Source organism: Schistocerca nitens, chromosome 4 (genome assembly GCF_023898315.1).
Source record: "Schistocerca nitens isolate TAMUIC-IGC-003100 chromosome 4, iqSchNite1.1, whole genome shotgun sequence".
NCBI lineage: Eukaryota > Metazoa > Arthropoda > Insecta > Orthoptera > Acrididae > Schistocerca > Schistocerca nitens.
In genome coordinates this window covers 713,063,298-713,089,144 of record NC_064617.1, presented here as the reverse complement: position 1 = coordinate 713,089,144, position 25,847 = coordinate 713,063,298, and the positions used below count along the sequence as shown (strand labels likewise).

General features: G+C 44.0%; 1 protein-coding gene across 2 annotated transcripts in view; it reads right to left on the bottom strand.

The window, feature by feature from the left end:
• Nucleotides 1-25,847, bottom strand: part of LOC126252757 (liprin-beta-1) — a 1,040,988-nt gene that overhangs the window by 315,388 nt on the left and 699,753 nt on the right. The window contains exon 1 of one of the 2 annotated variants that reach the window (XM_049953678.1): nt 23,287-23,832. The exons of the other annotated variant lie outside the window; for it this stretch is intronic. Within the exon in view, the coding sequence (XP_049809635.1) occupies nt 23,287-23,700 (414 nt within the window). The 5' untranslated portion in view covers nt 23,701-23,832. Of the gene's footprint in view, nt 1-23,286; nt 23,833-25,847 lie in introns of those variants that run through there. 2 annotated transcript variants of the gene reach the window in all.

Sequence of the window (25,847 nt, the reverse complement as noted above, 5' to 3'; positions counted from 1 at the left end):
GAATGAACTGTCTGAAAATTATTTCGAGCACAGAGATCCAACTTGTGAAGCATCTTGAGTATTAATAAACCGCTTCAACTGTATTTAGTCCTTCATTTTTACATCACTAACGGTTTCATGGCACTAAAAGCCAAATCTTCATGTGAAACATATAACTAAAATATTAGAGCTAAAAAGCTCGTTACCCAACACTTGTTGTCCGTCAGAACAAAACACCGCTAAAAGGCGGTATGTCACTGAATAAAACAGCCGGATTCCAATCCAATATAGTGGATGGGTCCGCTTCTCCGGTCTCTAGGCAATCACAAGAGAGGTACGCGGCCGCATAGGACACGGTAAGCGACATTAAGTGGATCACATAAAACAAATAGCAGGAAAGCAGATGCCAGGTTGAGATTCATAGCAAAAATCTCAAGGAAATGTAATTCAGTCACTAAAGAAACGGGTTACAAGGCGTTTGTTTGTCCGATTATTGAGTACTGCTAATCAATCTAGGACCCTAAGAGTTGGAACTGATAGAGGAGATTGAGCGGGTCCAGCGTGTGAGGCGTGAGATCGATTCCCTTTAATGTTACCTCTGTGGTCATTTTGCAACATGCACGTAGGGAGAAGCAGTAAATTTGTAGACTCTTCCAGCTAAGTATATTCCAGGATTTTAACAGTAAACACCACCACGATGCACAACGTCCGTCTTGTAGGTGTGCCACTGCCGTTGGGTAAGCAGCACCTTAGCGCTTTCGCACTAACAAAACAAATGTGTCGCTAAAACCAGTACTCCGCATTAGATTTTCTGAATTTCCTGACTTAGTTTTGTAAGGGTCTCATATCGTGATAGTTTAACGTCCTGTTGACAACGCGGTCTTTACAGCCAGACTGTGATGCAGGACTTGGGCATCCGTCAAACGACGGTTCTGTGAGCTCTTTTCTTCATGTATGGGATGTACTTCCTGAGGGTTGTTCCAATGAATCTCATTCTGCTATCTGGCTTTCCTACGATTAGTTCTGTGCCGTCCTTCCACATAAAACTGCTCCGTACGCATTCTCCAAAATATTTACTGGCTGTGTCTGCTTCTAGTGTTTGTTTGGTAATCGTGTAATCATACATGTACGGAACTTTCCGCCTGTTTATGTGCATCTCCTTATATCCGTTCCTGTTGTTAACTGCCAATCCCTATAACATACGTAGAATATCTGCAAGACTTTCAGCACTTCGCTACAATTTTCTAGCGTTGAAACTCCATTATATACAACATCATCTGTGAACAATCTCATGATGCTTTCGACGATTTCCATTTAGTGAACGAAGTTCCTATAGCACTCCCTTGGTGTACGCCGAAAGTTACATTTACATCTGAAGATTTCACTTAGTTACAAATTACATGCTGCGTTCTATTTGCTAGGAACTCTTCAATCCAATCACAAACCTGGTGTGGTACTCCGTACGATCGTATTTTGTTCATTAGGTGATTGTGCGGAACAAGTCCGAAAAAAAATCTCACCATTCAAGGGAATGAATCCGGTTTGAAAAGTCGCTACCGGTGCAACTTGTGCGTTACCTCTACTCCATACATCTGCGACTAGTGAAAGCGCGTCCCCTTCCTGTTGGGACTTGCGCAGTGCGTACGTAACTCCAGGCGTAAATGCTGTGCAGACTGCAAATGGGAAGAATTCGATCTGTATCACCACACGCCAGAGCTGATACGAGTCCTAAATGTTCGGTCTGTCCTCTTCATTTCTTCGTAAGTTTGGCACTTCGTCCCTTCTAATAGATTTTCGACTATTTTCTTTCTTGGTCTCCCCTTGGATTTTCTTTCCTAAAGCCGGCCGGTGTGGCCGAGCGGTTCTAGGCGCTGCAGTCTGGAACCGCGCGGCCGCGACGGTCGAAGGTTCGAATCCTGCCTCGGGCATGGATGTGTGTGATGTCCTTAGGTTAGTTAGGTTTAAGTAGTTCTAAGTTCTAGGGGACTGATGACCTCAGATGTTAAGTCCTATAGTGCTCAGAGCCATTTGAACCATTTTTTTTTCTTTCCAAAAGTTTTCATTCCAACAAGTCTTATAGAAAATATTGTGTCTCAATCAATGTCCAAACAGTATCGTTTTCGTTTTTTGAATAGTTGCCATGAGAATTCTCTGCTCCCTGATCTCTTTCAGAACATCTTCATAGGGGTTTCATCTGTCCAGTTATTCCTCGTTAGCATTCTCCGAGGCCCCAATTCCATCTCTTCAAAGTTTTTTCTGTTTTTCTTCTTGAGTGTGGCCCTACATGAATGTGAAAACTGGACAGTTTTGACATACATGTAGGGCCACACTCAAGAAGAATATTTTGACCAAATGTTTCTCCTTTTCTCTATCAAAAAGAGGAAACTGAAATATGTAATCACTCAGGTAATGTTACGTATAACACAATATAAGTGAGTGCCACTGTCGTTGACAACGCAGAAGCCAGAGAGCAGACACGAAATTCGGAGGCGACAGTCGAAGTCAGACTTTACAAGTCTGAAGGGCCACCGCCCTTGTCCATTGTCGACTGCCGTGAGCTGCACAAAGGCCACTTTGACGACTTGTTGCTCTCAGCGAGTTATTATCACCCCTTGCGGACTGCTGCTCTATTGTCCCGTTACAGTGAGGCACCAGCAGCCGTTCTACAAAATACCGACGCACACATTCCCGTCACTAACACTGAACTCCATCATGTTTCAGTACTGTAGAACTCCAAACGTAGGATTTCAGTCTGTAATCCACCAAAGTTTGAGAAAACTTGGGAGGAGAAACGAGTCCAATTGTTTGGAGCTAGAATAAAGCATCTCAAGAGGATGCATTTAGATTCAGACGTCTAGAAAATGAAAATTAACTGTTATAGAACAAACTGCCTATTGGCTTCTGTCTCGGGTTCTTCGGCCGACGTTCATCTAATGATTTTTCTGACGTTTCGCCAGCACGAGTGGCTGGCATTGTCAAAGCTTCACCCTCCATTGCCGGTGGTGAACTGGAGCCGAGCTCGCGGGCGCAGACTGTATGTACCTGGCGCGCCAACGTCCGAGGGCTTCTCCGCGGTCATTTCCGGTGCGGTTCTCCTCTTGCTACCTGCGACGGTCGTTCGCTGCAGTACGGGAAGCCAGGATCCGTTGACCTTAAGGCTTTCCTCTTTCTTGTTCAAACTGTTCGCGTGTTTTTGTATTTCTACAGCTTCTCTGAACAAGCGCGTGTGATAGTGGTTCTCTACAGCCAGAACTACCGTGTCGGCGAATTTCATTACGTGGTCGGTCTCATTCAGTGCGTGTTCTGCCACGGCCGATTTCTCCACCTGCCCCAACCTGCAATGTCGCTTATGCTCCTTGACCCTGGTGTTAATGGATCGTCCAGTCATCCCGACATAAACTTTTCCGCATGTGCATGGTATGCGGTATATTCCCGACATTGAAAGTGGGTCTCTTTTCTCCTTCGCCGATCTAAGACACTCTTTGATCTTCCTTGTCGGTTTGAAGATCGTCTTTACGCCATGTTTGCGCAATATACGGCCGATTCTGTCCGTCACTCTGGGAATGTATGGCAGAAAGGCCGTACCCGACATTTCTTTTTCTGGTTCCTTACTTCGCCGAGTGTTTGGCTCAGTTACACTTCTAATATAATTTGTGGAGTACCCATTGCTCCTCAGGACTGTTTCCAGGTGTTTCATTTCTCGTTTGAGGTGTTGCGGCTCACATATTCGTCCTGCTCTCGTTACGAGCGTACTAATCATGCCCCTTTTCTGGCTCGGGTGGTGGTTTGACAGTTTGTGCAGGTATCGGTCCGTGTGAGTCGGTTTTCGATACACGCTGTGTCCCAGCGTGTATCGAAAACCGACTCACACGGACCGATACCTGCACAAACTGTCAAACCACCACTCGAGCCAGAAAAGGGGCATGATTAGTACGCTCGTAACGAGAGCAGGACGAATATGTGAGCCGCAACACCTCAAACGAGAAATGAAACACCTGGAAACAGTCCTGAGGAGCAATGGGTACTCCACAAATTATATTAGAAGTGTAACTGAGCCAAACACTCGGCGAAGTAAGGAACCAGAAAAAGAAATGTCGGGTACGGCCTTTCTGCCATACATTCCCAGAGTGACGGACAGAATCGGCCGTATATTGCGCAAACATGGCGTAAAGACGATCTTCAAACCGACAAGGAAGATCAAAGAGTGTCTTAGATCGGCGAAGGAGAAAAGAGACCCACTTTCAATGTCGGGAATATACCGCATACCATGCACATGCGGAAAAGTTTATGTCGGGATGACTGGACGATCCATTAACACCAGGATCAAGGAGCATAAGCGACATTGCAGGTTGGGGCAGGTGGAGAAATCGGCCGTGGCAGAACACGCACTGAATGAGACCGACCACGTAATGAAATTCGCCGACACGGTAGTTCTGGCTGTAGAGAACCACTATCACACGCGCTTGTTCAGAGAAGCTGTAGAAATACAAAAACACGCGAACAGTTTGAACAAGAAAGAGGAAAGCCTTAAGGTCAACGGATCCTGGCTTCCCGTACTGCAGCGAACGACCGTCGCAGGTAGCAAGAGGAGAACCGCACCGGAAATGACCGCGGAGAAGCCCTCGGACGTTGGCGCGCCAGGTACATACAGTCTGCGCCCGCGAGCTCGGCTCCAGTTCACCACCGGCAATGGAGGGTGAAGCTTTGACAATGCCAGCCACTCGTGCTGGCGAAACGTCAGAAAAATCATTAGATGAACGTCGGCCGAAGAACCCGAGACAGAAGCCAATAGGCAGTTTGTCAACAAGTGGCCACGAAAGCCTCAACAATTTTGTGTTATAGAACAATGAAAATTAACTGTTATTGTTCACACTAGCGCAAAATAATGATTTAACATATTTTTGGATTGACCCCACAGTCACACAATATCAGAAACGTTAGGGTTTGACGTCTGCTGAACATCAGTGCGACGACAAGCAAGTCACGAAGCCGGAAAAGATTGGTGAGAAAATCGGCCGTGATCTTTTTTGGCAGAATTATTCCACCGCTAGCTTGAGGTGATTTAGGGTAACCATGAAAACTTAAATTACTGTGATCGGACGGGAATGTGAGTCGTCGTTCTTCCCATTACGAATTCCGTGTCCTAACCACTGCAGGACACGTCTCGACTTGTGCTTACGTTTTCGAAATAGCAATCCAGAGGTTCGAATTTTTACCCAGTTCGTCTTAAGGTTTGTACCTATGCTTTTCTTTGGACTATAGTACGTGCGTATGAAATTTGGAAAGTAATAACCTGGGCAATCGCCAATACAATCGAGATCGAAAATATTGTGGAGTTCGTAAGTACCATTCGATTTATTAGTGTCTTACTACTTCCTTGACTAGCTATAAATAAGTGTCACGAGACAGTAAAATGCCGTGTACAAAGAAAGATGCACTGCTAATTCAGTTCGCCAGTTTATTTACCACACGTATTTCAAAAAAGAATCAGTTCACCCGAGACAAAGATGCGAGAGATGCCTCTTTCCACACTTAACTCAATACTTAAGTCATCATGAGAAAACTTTCATTTGACACCAAAGTGGTAAATACGGAATATGGGAGAATAATTCAAAGGTGGAATAATTTCAAAGTCATGGCGTAATATATTTTTCAAACAAAACCGATCACAAATACTCATTTAAATCTGTTAGTACCGTAGAAAACTTTTTTTCAATAGACGTTAATTCACACGTTTGCAAGCAAAATTGTATATACACATAAGAACGAGTAATTTGGAGCTGCAGCCTCATACAGTCGTAGACGCAACAATAGAGAACACTGGACAGTAATTCCGTCTTACGTAAGACATCTATGTAGTTCTCTTTTCACCCAGATATGATGATGTTGATGATGATGATGTGATGATGATGTTTGGTATGTGGGGCACTCAACTGCGCGTTTATCAGCGCCCGTACAAATTCCGAACCTTCGCTCAGTCCAATCGCGCCACTTTCTGTATCATGATGAAATGATGAGGACAACACAAACACCCAATCATCTTGAGGCAGGTGAAAACCGCTGACCCCGCCGGGAATCGAACCCCGGACCCCGTGTCACCCGGATATGTTTCAGCAATTTCTGTGCCATGCTCAATGGGTTCGTTTGTCGTTTTATACTACGAAATCTACAGCTTGTCACCTGCAAAGAGCAAAACGTTTATAACAAAGCTTTTATAACAAAAAACGTTTTATTGTCTCCAGATGACAAGCTGTATATTTCACAGTAGACCTCAAACTACTAGCATAAATATCCAGTAGAACGAAAATAAACGAACCCATTGGGCATAGCACAAAAAAGTGCTGAAACATAGCTGGCTGAAAAGAAAACTACAAAAGGTGTCTTGCAAAACGCGGAATTCCTCTCCGATTTTCTTAGCAAGGACGGAAATAAGAAGAACTGCAACACTCACAAGATGATTTATACAGAACATCTTGATGATTCTGTGCCATTATTATTCCTACAGTTTTCATCTAAAGACCATGGCACGGCAAGATATTCGCTTTCAGAATTAGAATCTATCGTTTTGAGAGCTAAAATCTATCTCCTTTGCACAGGTGCTCAGGTGATGGAAGAATATCGGTATAAAGGCGTTCGGCAAATAGCACGAAGCGATCAGCGACACTTAGAATCTGGGTCTGATCAAACGACGCGCCTGGGTAGCCTAAAGGTAATACGAAACCAGGAATCCAGGTTCGAGTTCTGGTTCTGGCAGAATTTTCAACTATCATTGCATATGGATTCAATCAATTTAAATAAAATTACAGAATTTTTAAAGATTATAATTGCCTCACATTTCTTCTTCTAAGCAGGTAAGTACAGGAGAGTCCAACGTCCAGTGAAAGGTACTATTTAGGTTCATCATCTGAAATCTGTCTTCTAGATGACTCCATAAAAGGAAACCTAATCAGGTATTAGAGCGTAAGTTTCTTCCAGTAAAGAGGAGCGGGTTGGATGCGTTTATTGATGCGGTTTTCTCTGACTTGGCTGCTATGGAATTCGACTGTTTAAACATAGAGGAGAGCGCAAATAGCTCGAAAGAGCAAACTGAAGGCATCAATCAGGGCGAGGACTTATTTGATGACTCGATACAACAATAAACTGAAAATGTGGATGACATAAGGGATCCAATACTAGAGCACAATTTAAAGTAGCTCTAGAAGGCTTAGATCAAATAAGGCAGAAGGGATAGGAAACATTACATCGGAATTTCTAAAATCATTACGGGAAATGGCAACGAAACGATTATTCAAGTTGGTGTATAGAACCTGTACGACTGGCGATGTACGATCGAGCTCTCGGAAAGATATCACCCACACAATTCCGAAAACAACAAGGGCAGAGAAGTGCGAAAACTGTCACACAATCAGCTTAGCAGCTCTTGCATCCAAGTTGCTGACAAGAGTAATATACAGAAGACTGGGAAAGAAACGTGAGGATCTGTCAGATGACGATCAGTTCGACTTTAGGAAAGGTAAAGGCAACAGAGAGGCAGTTCTGACGCTGTGCTTGATAATGGAAGCAAGACTGGAGAAAAATCCAGACACGTTCATAGGATCTGTCGACCTTGAAAAAGCGTTCGACAATGTAAACGGACGCAAGACGTTCGAAATTCTGAGAGAAATTGGGTTCAGCTATAGGAAAAAGCGGGTAACATGCAAAATGTAAAAGTGCCAGGAGTGAACAGGAACGAAGTGCTCGGATTCAAAAAGGTGTAAGACAGGATGTAGTCTTTCACCCCTATTGTTCAATCTATTCATGGACGACGCAGCGGCGGAAATAAAAGAAAGGTTCAAGAGTAGGATTAAAATTCATGGTGAAAGGATGTCAATAATATTCGCTGATGGCATTCCTATACTCAGCGGAAGTGAAGAAGAATTACGGAGCATGTTGAATGGAATGAACAGTCTAATGATGAACAGTCTAATGATTATTGAATATGGATTAAGAATAAACCGCAAAAAGAGAAAAAGTAATGAGACGTAGTAGAAATTTGGACAGCCAGAAACTTAACATCAAATTTGGTGGTCACAAAGTAGGCGAAGACGAGGATTTCTGCTACCTTGGAAGCAAAGAGGGCATAAAAGGCTGATTAGCACAGGGAAAGTGGTCATTGGTGGCCAAGAGAAGTCTACTGGTAGCACACATAGGCCTTAATTTGAGGAAGAAATTTCTGATGGTTCAAATGGCTCTGAGCACTATGCGACTTAACTTCTGAGGTCATCAGTCGCCTAGAACTTAGAACTAATTAAACCTAACTAACCTAAGGACATCACACACATCCATGACCGAGGCAGGATTCGAACCTGCGACCGTAGCGGTCGCTCGGTTCCAGACTGTAGCGCCTAGAACCGCACGGCCACTCCGGCCGGCGAAATTTCTGAGAATGTAGCATTGTGTAATAGTCAAACATGGAGAGTGGGAAAACTTGAACAGAAGGGAATCGAAGTGTTAGATATGTGGTACTACAGAAGAATGATCAAAATTACATGGACTGATAAAACAAGTAGTGAGGCGGTTCTCCGCAAAATCGACGAAGAAAGGAACATCTGGAACAACACTGACAAGATGAAGGGACAGGTTGACTGGACATTTGTTACGGCATCAGAGAATAGCCTCCATGGTACTAGAGAGTAATGAAGAGGCTAAAAACAGTAGGGGAAGACAGAGACTGGAACACACTCAGCAAATAATTGACGACGTAGGGGGAAAATTTTATTCTGACATGAAGAAGTTGGCGGAGAGGAATTCGTAGCGGACTGCATCAAACAGAAGACCGCATGACTCATTTGTGAACCGTAACGTTTCTAATCAACCATTCAACAAATATCAGAGAACGAGCTTCAGAACTAGGAAATATTAATTTTTAGGATGTTTTCATTAAAAACTGCCTGCAGCCATATCATGTACAAAAATCTCGTATTGAGATTTTCGAAGGCAAGTAACTGTTTGTGTCTGGGCGCTAGGAGATTATTGTCAGCATCCCAACAATGTGAATTTTTCACGTTTCATGTTTTTTACGGATGATGCCTTTTTCTCCAGGGAACGACTGTTTAACGTGTACAACTGTTATCAGTGTGTTAATGAAAAATTTCTATTACAACGAATAACACAGTCGCCAGGAACAGTTTTACTGTAGATGTCACGATGAAAATCATCAAATTGACTGGAAGGAGCGAGATGGACAGCGAGAGGAACTCATATTCAAGAGGCTTGGGGTTCACATTCCCGTCTAGCAATCATGATTCACCTTTTCTTTTTATTCCTCAACCGGGTAAGGCGAATGCCGGAGTGGTTCCTTCAAAAGGAACCAATCCGAATTTGTTTACCGTCTCTAAAAAACACAGTTAATGGGACCTTAAACTCTTTACTTCTTTCTTCCTTAACGTCATTGGAGTTATCATTCTACCTCCCTGTTTAAACTGACAATTTATTTTATGCTGGCAGACTAGATGCAGTGGGCTCCTGGAGCTGCCCGCTGGCTCGCCAGATTCAACCAACTGTCTGTTCTCCGCACATCTCTAGTAAACAACGTGATAATTTCGGCAGATACACAAAGCGATCACTTCGTTTACATCACAGGTAAGCGGACACTGGCTATCCTATGTGGCTTCCACAATGACTACACGCAATTATATTTTATCCGATCTACTTTTGTCAATGGGCCTGATGACGATGTAATGTAACAGTGAAACCGACAGCTAAGTAGCAATTCTTTACCTCTGATCTAATATTGTTTAACACCAGTAATGAGATGGCTGCAAATTTCTTGAGGCAAGAAGAAACATTCAATGCTCCTCATAAAGTTTCCAGAGCTAGAAGACGTGGTAGATTTTATGGCGATGGAGGAAACAGAAATTTCGATAATTTTTTGAAAAATATTTCAATAATATAATAATATAAAATTTAGTTTTTGTTCTCTTTTACATCACTGTTTATTTTAGAGTTACTGATCTACCTGTTACAACAAAAGTTATGTTATCTGCGCATTAATGAACATTAACATTCGTCGTCCTTAAATCCCATTGCTAATAACACATCGCAGTTGGCTCTCTCATGTCGATTACCTGTGTTACTGCTCTTGAAGTGCACATTAATATCCTAACAAATAGTTGACATTAGAGTATTGCTAGCAAAGCTCATTTAAAAGTCAAGTAAACGCTGATGATACATCTCATCGGATGTAACAAGCCATGGACGGGAATATACAACTTGTTTACGTTAGTATGCTCAGCTTTAGCAATTAACTTGAGCTACTGTAATCCGTATGCGCAGTGTTTACAATTATCAGTTTTAGATTTCTGAAGAAGTATTTCTGCATAATGGAAAGAGCGAGAAAATGATCAAGTCGTGAGTGGTTCGCTTACATTCTTTAAAAGCTTTGCTACGATTTTACTACACACTCCCTTACTGCTTGGGACGATATAATAAGCTTAAGCGCAGTCCAAGAACATATAAAGGTGACTCAGTATAAACTGGTAAATTAATCGCCACCTGCAGACCGAAGTTATAGACCAGAAGTAGACGAACAACACAGGCATCAGCGCATTTTGTTAGTGTGGGTTGCCTACATCAGGGGAAGGTATGCACTCAGGGGCAAACCTATTGCTGTCCTTTGACTGACAGGTACTTAACTTATTGTTATGCAAAAGGATCCTTCCCTTTGACTGACAGGCACTTAACATAATGTTCCACCCCTCCCCTCAGCAAACCTACCGCCCTCACTGCTACAGATACACTTTCAGGTCTGAGTTATTGGAATAGCCCATCCCAATCTTATCAATTTGATTGACTGCTTAATTAAATTTATCAATTAATTAACTTCTCCTCCTCTGGTAAATCCCCTCCCCTCCCACCTTCCCCCCCCCCCACTGTAAATTGGCAGGAAAAAGACTCAGTTGATCGGTCATTTGGAGGGAATTTGGTTGCAGTATGTGGAATATTGTTTAAACACTTTAGACAATGTATAGAATATTATTTAATTATTTATGGCAATGTAAGGAATATAGTTTATTTATTTAGTTCAAGAATTTGTCCAGAAATCGATTGATGTGTATGGAGTATTGTTTAAACAATTTAGACTATCTGTGGAATATTTTTTACTTAAACAATTTAGGGAATACAAGGCAGTTATGTATAATATGGAAATTGGTGACCCTATGGTGGAGAGGAAGGATCTCACAACAGGAAATTGAAGGGTGTATTGTTTATTTATAAAAAAAAATCAGATTGTGGAGTTGGAATTCTCTTGCTCATCATTCTCTGTTGTTTGGAAAAATGTAGGTCTTGTAAGAAGTAATTCCATGGGGCAAACAAGCTGCATAACCTAATGTTCAGCACTCTACTCTGGGTGTCTTAACCTAATGTTCGGCTCTTTGTCAGCACTTAACCTATTGTTCTGTTAAGTGGTTTTCCATGTCACTCCTATTTCCTTAAACTATTGTACCGCCTTTGATACGAAATTAAGTAATTAGTTATGTCCTTCCACCAATTACTGGTACACACTTCGAATTTCACATGCTTTTGAACCCCATTTCTGGCGCATTGTTCTTTGTCAACCACCTCCTTAAACTGTTGTACTGCGTTTTACATAAAAATTACGCAAATTAACCTCAGCTTCTCCACTTAACCTGTTGTTCAGCTCCATGTCACCCACTCACACACACCCCCTCCTTAACTATTGTACCGTTAACACCACGTGGATATAAAAAATTTATGTAAATTAATTAAATCGATATTCTTCACTTGCATGGCATAGTGTTTTTTTTTTAAATTCACAGCATCCTATTGGTTGGTGAAATCGATGGAATATAGTTTAAACAAAAGATCGCTAATAAAAACACATCCCGCTGTCCCCTGTCCACTGGACTGCACAGGACACTACCATAAATGCTTCCCAGGAGTTGTGATGCACCGGCGGCCCCCACGAATTGACGACACAGCTGTAAGCTGCTGAACCACACATAGGTGTCGGTTCAGGTACTGCAAGATGAGGCGGTGGCAACCCTTTCAAACTTGACACCCGTGAAATTCCTGTCAAAATACGTGTTCACCTAGGCACCATTGCTGGCACATTGACGCAGAGTTGTGGGTCCAGCGCTATAAAAATCTGTTCCAATGCTTCCCAGAATAGCACAGGGTGCACCTAGCGATCTTAACAGGACAAGCGAGCTGCATCTAGCCATGGACCCATGCTAACATGCCCAGTGTGACTGACGCATCGCAGGAAGTGTTCGTGCAGTGACCAGGACCCTGTTTCGAAAATAGACCAGAATTACACCAATTGCATTCTTCCCAATGGTCCCAACGAGACATCACATATTCCCTTCCTGGAAATCGTGACACAATGCTGTCAATACACGTTTCAGAAATATTAAACGTTCTCACCACTAAAAGACTTCTTCATGTCTGTGCACACTCAGTGTAATCATAAAAGAATTCTTGTTGTTTAGAAAGAGACCACTGTCTAAGCACAGGCGGGGGGAAATCAGAACATGCGCAGAACTGCAGAAATGGCGGTAGTTGCAAGAGGCATAGGGACTATCTAAAATTTTACTGTGGCTGATAGGTTCGAAAAAAAGGTGACTCTTTTCAAGATATGAGTGTGCCAGAAATATGATTCACTAGTGGCTGTAATCATTAAAGGACTTCTCCATAGGGTCCAATGCAGGTATGTGGTTGAATGGAAAGACTTGATCCCAAATCCCAGACAGCAACACTAGAGATCTGAAAAGCTAGTGTACATTTGTTACTACCTCAATCACCACACCATCTACTGTTTGTGATCCTTCTCAATCAACCATCACCTGTAACCCAGTCCATATATCACCAAATCTCTGATGTGGAATCGAGACAGAATGAGTTACAAAACTGGAGAAATATGTAGCGGCGGAATGGGGGACTCGAAAATCCCCGTTTGCTCCAACGTTCCTTAGCCGAGTCACTTTCTAAATTCGGTAATTTTATTACGAGTTTGCAGCATCGGCGATGTGTAACCGCACTGCTGGTCTAATAATAGACACTCCTGCGATCACTGTCTATATTCGTTGTCACAGTATTTGTCTGGAAAAAGCCACTGCACTCAGATGTAATGCCATACCTCAATTTATAAATCCAGTATAGCTTTTAATATGGATACTTGTAAGCACCTGTAGAATCAAGACCGCTTGTGATAGTAATTTGGTTGTGTTTTTTTAACATCTGGCGGTTTGTAAGACTATTGCACCTCTCTTCCTAAGACACATTGGTCCCACTCATAAGAAAAACTTATGAGACATGTCCACTCCTCACTGATTTTAGGTCAGTATTATTTCGTACCGGAGGAAATCAGTAATTTGCCAAGTATTATACTTAGTAGTACGGGATACGTGATAGGTTCACCTTGAGCATTAGCTTTGTAAAGTATGTGTTTGTGTTCCGACATGTGCAAAGGAAACGACTATGTCCAGTCGTAAGGAAGGTATGGGTTTGATATGGAATACTGTGACAGCAAAGGGAAGAGTATGTTAAGTCATAAGAATGGTACAGATATTTCTATTTCCAGAGCCACAGCCGTTAGCAGGGTGTATTTCCGATACTTTGCTTATTGTTGAATTTCGTCCAATTGAGACTGCAATCGTAATATTTAATTGAAAGTACAGGGATAAAATATATATGTGGCCGGTTTTCTTAGGACGATTCGGTATGTGTGCGCTTGGAGTGCAGCGCTGGTGAAATGTGGCGGGAATGATTCACATATCGGCAGGAGCTGTCAAAATGGAGAGGCCTGTTGGGATCTAGGAATGTAGCTGACTTAACTGTGTCGTCCTCTAGACGGCCGAAAAGCGAACTAATACTTAGTATATGTTGGACAGCTTTCATGATCGCGTGAAAATTTCAGAAGATTCAATATGGACGTGGGTTTGCACTGGACCACTATTCCCTCCTATGTAAATTGTCTGGCTGACTGCTTCTGCACATTTCGCGCCTTTATTTAGTTGAGAGAACATCGATTATGGTGTGTGCATCTAGCAGGCGAAAGACAGGTGGAAGACACATTTGCTGGTTCTCTAGACATGAGAAACACCTTAGTTGACTTTGTAAATTATAGGAATGATTTGGAATCTGTTACATCACTGACATCGGTATTCACAAGTGGAAATATCATTTTCCACTATCTTTTTTCCAGTTTTCACATAAATGTCTTTGCAGACAGGATAAGTTTCTAGTTACTCAGTGGTTTACAGCATGCTCCACCTCACAAGCAAGCAAGGAGGTCGGGACCCAGCCTTTGTACAACAGTTCTGAGAGTGACTTCGGTCCACTGAGTATGCTCTGGTCACGTGTCGCAGGAAATATCTAGTGCACCTAGGAGAGTACCTATGGTGCATGTGCTTATGCTGTCTGCCTTCACGGTATATGTATGAGTGGATTGTAGTCGATAGCTATATGCATGATGCAAAAGGGGCGATTTTGTACGGCACTAGATACGAATTGTATGTTTACTACATCGACACGATATGCTGTGATACATTGTCGGGTTGGAGATCAGTTTCATACTCTGTTATTCAATCTTCTGTCCTCTGTAGCAGAACAGTGTAATTGAGTAAGTGCCTTTCCATATTTGACGATCTGTAGGCCACTTTGCAGGGTTTAATTGTCACTGCAATTTAGTAATCTGCACAAATAGTTTTTCCACTGAAAGTCTTGTCTTCAGAAAGAAAGAAAAAAGGCGGACAGTGCTCCCATACCAGCAGAATCAGTAATTTGAAGGGTAAATTTGAGAGGTGGCATGAGCCCCCTCTCATATTTCTATCTTGCTCTGAGTAATTCGATTTTCCTTTCTAATTGCATGCGTTGAAAAGTTGCTATTCCTTCAAACGCGGACTTCCCACGCAGCATCTCTCGTCACCCGGGTAGTCCAGTGACAGGCGGGTTCTGCTGAGCTTGAAAGGGTTAAGCCGACGGGTGTAAGGGAGTCGAGTGGATGCTTTCCAGACGCCGACATTGTCATAACAGCGGGAGCGACACGCCCACAGGGGCATGAAGGAGCGGCTGGGCCAGAGATTCCATTACTTCGCAGAAACTTAGTGAAAACACTTTCTGGCGGGCTACCAGCGAGGCGTGGGAATGACTTGTGTTCCCAAGCAGCCTTGGCGCGCAAATTCCCGCGTTTTCTGCAAAATCGTAACTGTGATTGGCTTGCTCAGGGCACATCTCCGTGACGTAGCAAAATCGGCGCAGAAATTGGCGCCAAGAATCTCCATTGGTGGAATATTAGTGCTTCGGCAATAGGGTGGAATTTTCCGCCGGTTTTCGAGTTGCTGATTGGAATGTTTAACCATGGCCACTGTCGTGAGGGCGGGAATGTTCTGTGTTCGGTTTGTACGGGTGCTCTTGAGGTAGTCGGCTCTCGCCTTTCGGTCGGGGTAGATTACAAGACTGAGCTCTCGCTGCTCTGGACAGTCTGCCTTCCGTTGGTTGTCTAATATACTTTCATTCAATTGTAACTGTTTGACGAAGTTTCTGAAGTTTCGACTTCAACGTAACTTTCCGAGTACAGTTGGCAATTGAGCGTTCTGCGTACAAGCGGCCTATGTTGTCCGTCTTGAGCAGTTATGGCTAAAGTTGACTGTATTCGAGTTACTGTGTGACTTCGCTTGTTAAAATCAATCACTGTACCGTCAGTGATTGTGTGGCGAACCTTCTTCGTCTCCCTAAGAGGCGCATTTGTATTGATAGGAAGTCCTTAGTCTGGAACAACCAGACAAGGATAATTTGTTTCGGGCTATACTCGCGACATTATCATCACCACGATGGGACGTCGAAGCAACCAGCCATCGCTTCCGGTACGCCAGATCGTATCCTTAAAGTTAAGAAGACAGCTTGGTAATGTATGTCAGCAGCACCGGCAGATTAGGGAATTTGCTCTGTGATAATCAGAGCTCAGCAGAGCGCGCCTGTTCGTCTTTTTCTAACTTTGTTCTGTCTTGGATGTTCATTGCCTGAGTTCTCACTACTGTAGCAGCAATTAATGTTGGGTTGGCTGGGTGTTTCTCTTAAGATTTGAGTTGCAAGGAATTGGCTCCACATACCACTTGGTCATAAATGTCACAAGCTAGTTTACGGACAACTTCACCCTCACAGCATTTATTTGAGTATCTGATTTGACGTATTGTAAATGTTTCATGTGTTTTTGTTTATTATTTTGAGTTTAGTCATAATAAATCAAATTGTTATTTTGGACAGAACTTACATTCTGTTAATCGGTAGAACAACCCTTCCATTACTCACTACGTTAATGAAACTTTCCTTTATCTAATTAATTTCTATCCAATTAAATTATTGCAGGTGCCAAACTCTTTTCTACTCCACTTGCAGGGTCGATTACAGGCAGTTCGCATTTCTTCTTAATCCATGCGCAACAGCAAAAGTCGGAGTTGGAAAAGGCGGGGGCTTACAGCATCATTTCCATATGAAGATTCTAGAAGAATTTAGTGTTAAATACACTGCTAGCCCCGGCCCCTCGCAAATTCAGTAAGATCCAATCCAATCAGAATGCTTCATTTATTCACAAGACGTCCTTAGTGTTGGTTGTGGCTACAAACTGTTTCGAACAAGATGGAGGCATCATATCTACGGAAAGTTTTGAGACAGCAAGTGCTCAAAGACAAGCTGAAGCAGACCACCCATATCTGGTGGGGAAGCCGTCACTCATCCGCCACTGTGGCTTTAGGACATCTCTAGACCAGTAGCTGTAGGATGCCAAAAATTCCCGCAATTTTTCTCTTCTGTAAGAAAGTGCTTCGAATTCTGTTTGCATAATTGTTCTGATTTCCCCCCAGTCTGTGCTTAGACAGTGCTCTCTACCCAAACAACAAAATGCTTTTATGATTTATGGTGTTTTCGTGAGTGTGCACAGACATGATGAAGGCTTTTAGCAGTGAGGTCGTTTAATATTTCTGAGACGTTTGTTGACAGCAGGATGTCATGATTTCCATGAAGGGAATTCGTGATATCTCATTAGCACCATTGAAAAGAATGCAATCGGTGCTATTCTGAGCTATTTTCGAAACAAATCCTGGTCGCTACATGAACATTTTGCGGCGATGTGTGAGCTGGGCAGGTAAGTAAGGGTGCACGCCTAGATGCAACTCGCATGTCCTGTTAGGATCACTAGGAACAGTGCACCCTGTGCTATTCTGGGAAGCATTGGAACAGATTTTTATAGCGCTAGACCCACAGCTCGGTGCCATCGCGCCAGCAATGGTGCCTAGGTGATCACGTATTTTGACAGGAATTTCTCGGGTGTCCAGTATGAAAGGGATGCCACCGCCTCATCCGTGCAGTACCTGAACTGACACCTATGTGTGGTTCGGCAGCTTACAGCTGTGTCGTCAATTCGTGGGGGCCGCCGGTGCATCACAACTCCTGGGAAGCATTTATGGTAGTGTCCTGTGCAGTCCAGTGGACAGGGGACAGCGGGATGTGTTTTTATTAGCGATCTTTTGTTTAAACTATATTCCATCGATTTCGCCAACCAATAGGATGCTGTGAATTAAAAAAAAACACTATGCCATGCTAGTGAAGAATATCGATTTAATTAATTTACATAAATTTTTTATATCCACGTGGTGTTAACGGTACAATAGTTAAGAAGAGGGTGTGCACTGAGTGGGTGACATGGAGCTGAACAACAGGTTAAGTGCAGAAGACTAGGTTAATTCGCAGAATTTTTATGTAAATCGCAGTACAATAGTTTAAGGAGATGGGTGAGAATAATGCGCGAGAAACGGAGTTCAAAAGCATAGGAAATTCGAAGTGTGTACCAGAAATTGGTGGGAGGACATAACTAATTACTTAATTTCGTATCAAAGGCGGTACAATAGTTTAAGAAAATCGGAGTGACATGGAAAACCACTTAACAGAACAATAAGTTAAGTGCTGACAAAGGGCCGAACATTAGGTTAAGACACCCAGAGTAGAGTGCTGCACATTAGGTTATGCAACATGTTTACCCCATGTAATTACTTGTTACAAGACCTACATATTTCCAAACAGCAGAGAATGGTGAGCAAGGGAAATCCAATCCCACAATCTGATTTTTTTAAAAAATAAACAATATACCTTTCAAATTCCTGTTATGAGATCCTTCCTCTTTACCGAAGTGCCACCAGTTTCCATAATTCCTCACACTGCCTTGAATTCCCTAAATTGTTTAAATAAACAATATTCCACACATTGTCTAAATTGTTTAAACAATATTCCATACATAGCAATCGATTTCCATACGAATTCTTTAACTAAATAAATAAACTATATTCCATATATTGCCCTAAATAGTAACATTCTATATATTGTCTAAAGTGTCTAAACAATAGTTCACACCGTGCAGGGTAGCCACATGGTCTGAGGTCCCTTGTCACGGTCTACACAGGTGTGTGTGTGTGTGTGTGTGTGTGTGTGTGTGTGTGTGTGTGTGTGTGTGTGTGTGTGTGTGTGTGTGTGTGTTCCTTAATGTATGTTACTCTAAGTTCTCTCAAGTAGTGCGTAAGCTTAGGGACTGATCACCTCAGCAGTTTGATCCCATAAGACCTTACACAAATTACCAATATTCCACACAGTGCAACTGAATTCCCTCCAAATCACCGAACAACTAAGTCTTTTTCCTGCCAACTCCTGAGGTGAGGGGAGGAGGTGTACCAGAGGGGGCTAGGTTAATTAATTGATCAATTTAATTAAGCAGTCAATCACATTGATAAGATTGGGATGGGCTGTTCCAATAACTCAGACCTGATAGTGTACCCGTAGCAGTGAGGGAAGGAGGGAGGTTTCCTGAGGGGAGGGGGGGGGACAATAGGTTAAGTGCCTGTCAATCAAAAGTTAAGATCCTTTTAGGAGAACAATAGGTTATGTACCCGTCAATCACAGGAAAACAATAGGTTAAGTACCTGTCAATCCAAGGAGAACAACAGGTTTGCCCCCAAGTACATACCTGCCTCTGAAGTAGGCAACCTGCACTAACAAAATGCACTGATGCCCCTGTTGTTCCACTACTACCAAAACATTACAATCATGGAAAATACACAAGATTATGGTTGACATGGTTTCACGTCACTGCCAAAATAACATCAAATAGGCAGTACATTGCTGAACGCGATAAAAGTTTCCCAGCTGATACGCAGAAGAACAAGTAATATGATGTGGTTCTGACAGCTGATGGAAGACGAGGATGCACAGAAGGAAACGAATATGTGGGTTGAACTGTATCAGTAGAACTTCAAGAAGACTGATTGTGAAGACGCTTACAATTTAATGGGACCATTTTACAGTTTTTTCATGGAGTTAAAGTATCCACTGTTTTTAAAAGCCTTGTATTTCGTGCGCACACATGCACACGCACACCCACATTATCGTGCTCACACGCACATTATTGTGCACACACATGCGCGCGCGCACACACACACACACACACACACACACACACACACACACACACACACACACACACACACACATACATACATTTTCCAATTAATGACTATAGATATTAACAACTTCATACCAGACAGTAAAATCAATGGCACCAAATAAGAAAATCCATGAAGTCGTCACTGAATTCATGGATTTTATTATTTGACGCTATTAATTTTATTGCCATGCATGAATTTGTAAATATTTTTATAAACTGACGATGGACAGTGAACCGAAACTGGTTGTTCAACAAAGAAATTTTATCAGAATCTCTTGGCGGTAAATGACGACGTGCTTCACATATTTACAAGCTGTGGGGCACACCTTCTTCAAATGTACAGAGTGGTCAGAACAGTCTTGTGAGAGTTTTGGGGGTAGGTTTTGCTGAGAATTAACTGTTTAGAAAACAAGTCGATACGTTGTGCCGTTTCCGAGTTAACTAGTATTTAAGTTAGCTAGTCACGCTGTTGTACGCGGAAATTCTAACTGTCCGCCAGAGACGGTGTCGCCAAAGGTGTTAATATGCTTCAGGTCAAAATTTTACGAAAACCTAACGAAGACGTCTTTAAAATCTCTATCGCCTATCACCCAACACAAAACCTCGAACCGTCCACTAATAGATAGTAGGGACCAGGTTGACCAACACTAAGCCGACCGGGGTGGCCGAGCGGTTCTAGGCGCTACAGTCTGGAACTGCGCGACCGCTACGGTCGCAGGTTCGAATCCTGCCTCGGGCATGGGTGTGTGTGATGTACTTAGGTTAGTTAGGTTTAAGTAGTTCTAAGGTCTAGGGGACTGATGGCCTCAGAAGTTAAGTCCCATAGTGCTCAGAGCCATTTGAACCAACACTAATCTACGCTATTAGAACAACTGTCACCAATTGTATCTGGTCTAGCGGGCAGCATGAATTTGCGCGTAACGGCGTGATTAGCTAACTTCGGTGCTAATAACTCAGAAATAGCCCTATGTATCGAACTGTTATAAAAGAAATTATTCAGGTAGTGAAGGGAGACGAAAATTTAATAGTCATGGGTGACTGGAATTCGAGAGTAGGAAAAGGGAGAGAAGGAAACATAGCAGGTGAATATGGATTGGGGGGTAAGAAATGAAGGAGGAAGCCGTCTGGTAGAATTTTGCACAGAGCATAACTTAATCATAGTTAACACTTAGTTCAAGAATCATAAAAGAAGGTTGTATACATGGAAGAATCCTGGAGATACTAGAAGGTATCAGATAGATTATATAATGGTAAGACAGAGATTTAGGAACCAGGTTTTAAATTGCAATACATTTCCAGGGGCAGATGTGGACTCTGACCACAATCCATTGGTTATGAACTGTAGAATAAAACTGAGGAAACTGCAAAAAGGTGAGAATTTAAGGAGATGGGACCTGGATAAACTGACTAAACCAGAGGTTGTACAGAGTTTCAGGGAGAGCATAAGGGAACAATTGACAGAAATGGGGGAACGAAATACAGTAGAAGAAGAATGGGTAGCTCTGAGGGATGAAGTAGTGAAGGCAGCAGAGGATCAAGTAGGTAAAAAGACGAGGGCTAGTAGAAATCCTTGGGTAACAGAAGAAATATTGAATTTAATTGATGAAAGGAGAAAATATAAAAATGCAGTAAATGAAGCAGGCAAAAAGGAATACAAACGTCTCAAAAATGAGATCGACAGGAAGTGCAAAATGGCCAAGCAGGCATGGCTGGAGGACAAATGTAAGGATGTAGAGGCTTATTTCACTAGCGGTAAGATAGACACTGCCTACAGGAAAATTAAAGAAACGTTTGGAGAAAAGAGAACCAATTGTATGAATATCAAGAGCTCAGATGGAAACCCAGTTCCAAGCAAAGAAGGGAAAGCAGAAAGGTGGAAGGAGTATATAGAGGGTTTATACAAGGGCGATGTACTTGAGGACAATATTATGGAAATGGAAAAGGATGTAGATGAGGATGAAATGGGAGATATGATACTGCGTGAAGAGTTTGACAGAGCACTGAAAGACCTGAGTCGAAACAATGCCCCAGGAGTAGACAACATTCCATTTGAACTACTGACGGCCTTGGAAGAGTCAGTCCTGACAAAACTCTACCATCTGGTGAGCAAGATGTACGAGACAGGCGAAATACCCTCAGACTTCAAGAAGAATATAATAATTCCAATCCCAAAGAAAGCAGGTTTTGACAGATGTGAAAATTACCGAACTATCTGTTTAATAAGCCACAGCTGCAAAATACTAACACGAAATCTTTACAGACGAATGGAAAAACTGGTAGAAGCCGACCTCGGGGAAGATCAGTTTGGATTCAGTAGAAATGTTGGAGCACGTGAGGCAATACTGACCTTACGACTTATCTTAGAAGAAAGATTAAGGAAAGGCAAACCTACGTTTCTAGCATTTGTAGACATAGAGAAAGCTTTTGATAATGTTGACTGGAATACTCTCTTTCAAATTCTAAAGGTGACTGCGGTAAGGGTAAAATACAGGGAGCGAAAGGCTATTTACAATTTGTACAGAAACCTGATGGCAGTTATAAGAGTCGAGGGGCATGAAAGGGAAGCAGTGGTTGGGAAGGGAGTGAGACAGGGTTGTAGCCTCTCCCCGATGTTATTCAATCTGTATATTGAGCAAGCAATAAAGGAAACAAAAGAAAAATTCGGAGTAGGTATTAAAATCCATGGAGAAGAAATAAAAACTTTGAGGTTCGCCGATGACATTGTAATTCTGTCAGAGACAGCAAAGGACTTGGAAGAGCAGTTGAACGGAATGGACAGTGTCTTGAAAGGAGGATATAAGATGAACATCAACAAAAGCAAAACGAGGATAATGGAATGTAGTCGAATTTAGTCGGGTGATGCTGAGCGAATTAGATTAGGAAATGAGACACTTAAAGTAGTAAAGGAGTTTTGCTATTTGGGGAGCAAAATAACTGATGGTGGCCGAAGTAGAGAGGATATAAAATGTAGACTGGCAATGGTAAGGAAAGCGTTTCTGAAGAAGAGAAATTTGTTAACTTCGAGTATAGATTTAAGTTTCAGGAAGTCGTTTCTGAAAGTATTTGTATGGAGTGTAGCCAAGTATGGAAGTGAAACATGGACGATAAATAGTTTGGACAAGAAGAAAATAGAAGCTTTCGAAACGTGGTGCTACAGAAGAATGTTGAAGATTAGGTGGGTAGATCACGTAACTAATGAGGAGGTATTGGATAGGATTGGGGAGAAGAGAAGTTTGTGGCACAACTTGCCTAGAAGAAGGGATCGGTTGGTAGAACATGTTCTGAGGCATCAAGGGATCAAAAATTTAGCATTGGAGGGAAGCGTGGAGGGTAAAAATCGTAGAGGGAGACCAAGAGATGAATACACTAAACAGATACAGAAGGATGTTGGTTGCTTTAGTACTGGGAGATGACGGAGCTTGCACAGGATAGAGTAGCATGGAGAGCTGCATCAAACCAGTCGCAGGACTGAAGACCACAACAACAACAACAACAACAACAACATCGAACTGTTTTCTTCACAATTATTTCTCAGCACAGGTTATCCTGTAACACCCTTACAAACTTTTCAGGCTTTCTGACCACGCTGTATAATGCTTAATGGGCCAATTTTGCACGATTCAATGTGTCCTACCGAACTCTAATATTATTGTCAACTGATTTTTATGCACTTTGTATGCTTATTATTTCAATGCGTGCTTCCATAAGCAAGAATGAAAGTGCTGCAGAAGCTAAGCGAGTTTGGGCATTATGGTTGTTTCCATGCAAACCGGCAAGCAAAGCGAGGGCATACACTTGCTGGAGGCTGAGCTACTGACCCTAGGGCTGGCACGGGGGCTGGGGGCGGACATACGGCGCACGGCGTCGCGCAGCTTGGGCGGCGGCTTGGGTGGCCGCGATTGTGACGTCGGGGGCGGCGTCGGCGCGCGAACCGTGGCAGGCCGGTATTCCTCAGCGGCAGAGGGGGCGGCGGGCCGCGAGCCTGCCCAGCACGACGCGCCCGCCCCCAGCACTTCCGTCGGGGGTGGCGCGGTCGGCACGGGCATCACCTGCTGCGTCTGGAAGTAGCATCCGGGGGCGGGCGAGGAGGCGCGCCGCTCCCAGCAGGAGGCAGAGGGCACCTCTGCGGCGGGCAGCGCTTGCTGCTGGTAGAAGTAGCCGGGGGCGGCGGGCGAGGACGCGCGCCGCTCCCACGTCGGTTGCGGCCGCTGCGGCTGGGGGCGGTAGAACATACCGGGGGGCGGCCCCGGGGCCGGCTGCTCGACCGTCAAGTCCCACCCCGAGCCGGGGGCGGCGCCGCCAAACGCGGGAGAAGATCCCCACCCGTTGCTGGCAGGGGGCAGCTGGTGGAGCGGTTGCTGCTGGTAGTAGGCGGGTGACGAGCCGCGCCGCTCGATGTACACATCCCAGCCTGCGCCCGGACCCACCCCCGAACCGGGCCTGCTGCCGCCCCCGCCTCCGCCGCCCCCGATGCCGGCGTAGCTGGGTTTACGACGCGGCACGGGCGGCGACGGCGTCGGCCGCAGGCGCAGCAGAAACGTCACTTCTTCGTCGGCCGCGTACGAATCCATGTCGTCCGCCGCTTCCGACAGCATCGACACTCCAAACACGCAATGCGGTATTCGTCTCACTAGTCAGCCACTTGCTACCGGATGCGACACAAAGCGAGCTGGCGACTACGACGTCAGCACTTCCTTCTGCTCCTCGCACTCAACAGTTAGTTGACTACAGCGCACTGCACACCACTGGAAGAGGACTTAACCACTGCTCACTGCCTCACTGCTTTTCTATTGCACACGTCACTTAGGAGCTCGAAGCAACCAGTCGAACATCACACACAGGGCCCCGAAATGTGTCGTATCGAACGCTGATCTGAAAAACATGCTACTCATATTGGACGAAACCGAAGTAATCTTAACTAGCAGAAAAAAGGAGACAACAAAATCTGGAACTAGTAAGAAGAGAGTGCGGTGTCTTACTGATCTGCCTAACAGAGAATCCGAATACTTTGAAGTGGAAAGATGAGTTTAATTTCTGTTCCTGAAGCCACAAGCTAGACGCCGGCGGTATTGAGACGTTTGCCACTCACGCACGGCTTCACTTGCTGCCGTGCCCGTCGCACGTTTCTCGGCTGTCTCAGCTTCTAGGCGACGGCGGCGGGTTTGAAAACGATTCCCAGTTGACATACTGTGTCAAAAAGTCGCGTAATAGTGTTGTTGTTCTCACCGCCGTGTAAGACAGGATGGCAGGCAGTGGCCGGCGCGCTGCGTTACTCACGGCCAGAAATACACTGCACTGGGACTCACTGCCCGCCGCGGAGAGGACAGCACGGCTCGGCCCGCTCTCAGATGCCGCCCAATTAAGTGCGATGCTCAGCAGCTGTCAGGCACATACGGAGCCAGCGCGCCTACCAGCGACAATCGAAAACAACCACTTCACTTGTTACTTTCCGCCAGCGGATGCTTCTGGCGCGACAGCACAGACGCCAGAATAGTAATTTGTGGTTTCGCAAATTGCAGCAGGTTAACAACTTGAAAATAGTGCCAAGTTCAGAGAAAACTGCTGATTCAAGTTACGTGTGAATCGACGAAAAGGTATCGCTAAAATTTGAAGGAAAATGCGCGTCACTGGGACACACTTCCGCGTTTGTAGTACCTGACGTGGTTAAAAGAGTTAAGTGGTGAGGTGAAATGAGAGAATAACCGATCAATGTCAAAAGTTCCCGATTTTGAGCGCTCTAATTTTCCACTCGGAAGATGTGTAGTGGTTTTCACCTGAGTTACAAGAGTCACAATGAAAGAGCTAGCCTCTGCAGTCAACCGACATCGACCGACCATCTGAGAAACTGAACTAGAAATGTCTCTCGAAGCTCCTCATGGAAATCCTGCTCGTAATGAAACGTTTCCGCCGCAATGGTGAGTTCATCATCAGGAACTGACGCAATCGTACAAGTACACAGTTTTGCTACTCACAGCCGCCTTGACTCCTTGAAAATAAAGCCTTTCGAAGAACACGAAAGAAACAATACAAACGAAATGAGAGAAGGATATTAGTACGAAATTATTCCTTTGGAATAGCTGGCGTAAACTGTAGAAAACGATGCACTTTTGTAAGTAACACTTGCAGCTTCAAAAAATTACACAGGCACCGACACTGAGCAGCAGTTCCAACGAGTCACACGGCAGAGTAGCTACCGCGCATGCGCAGTGGCGACTTGGCACTGGCGCCGGCTGCGTCCACCGCACACCGGAAGACGTAGCACCCACAGGTGGAGCGCTGACCCACACACGTCTGTGCGACTAGGGCGGCGCGCGCGCTCGCGGCTACCGCGGAATACACTGGCCGAGTGGCGGTCGTTGCCGCATTCTGATTTTCCCCC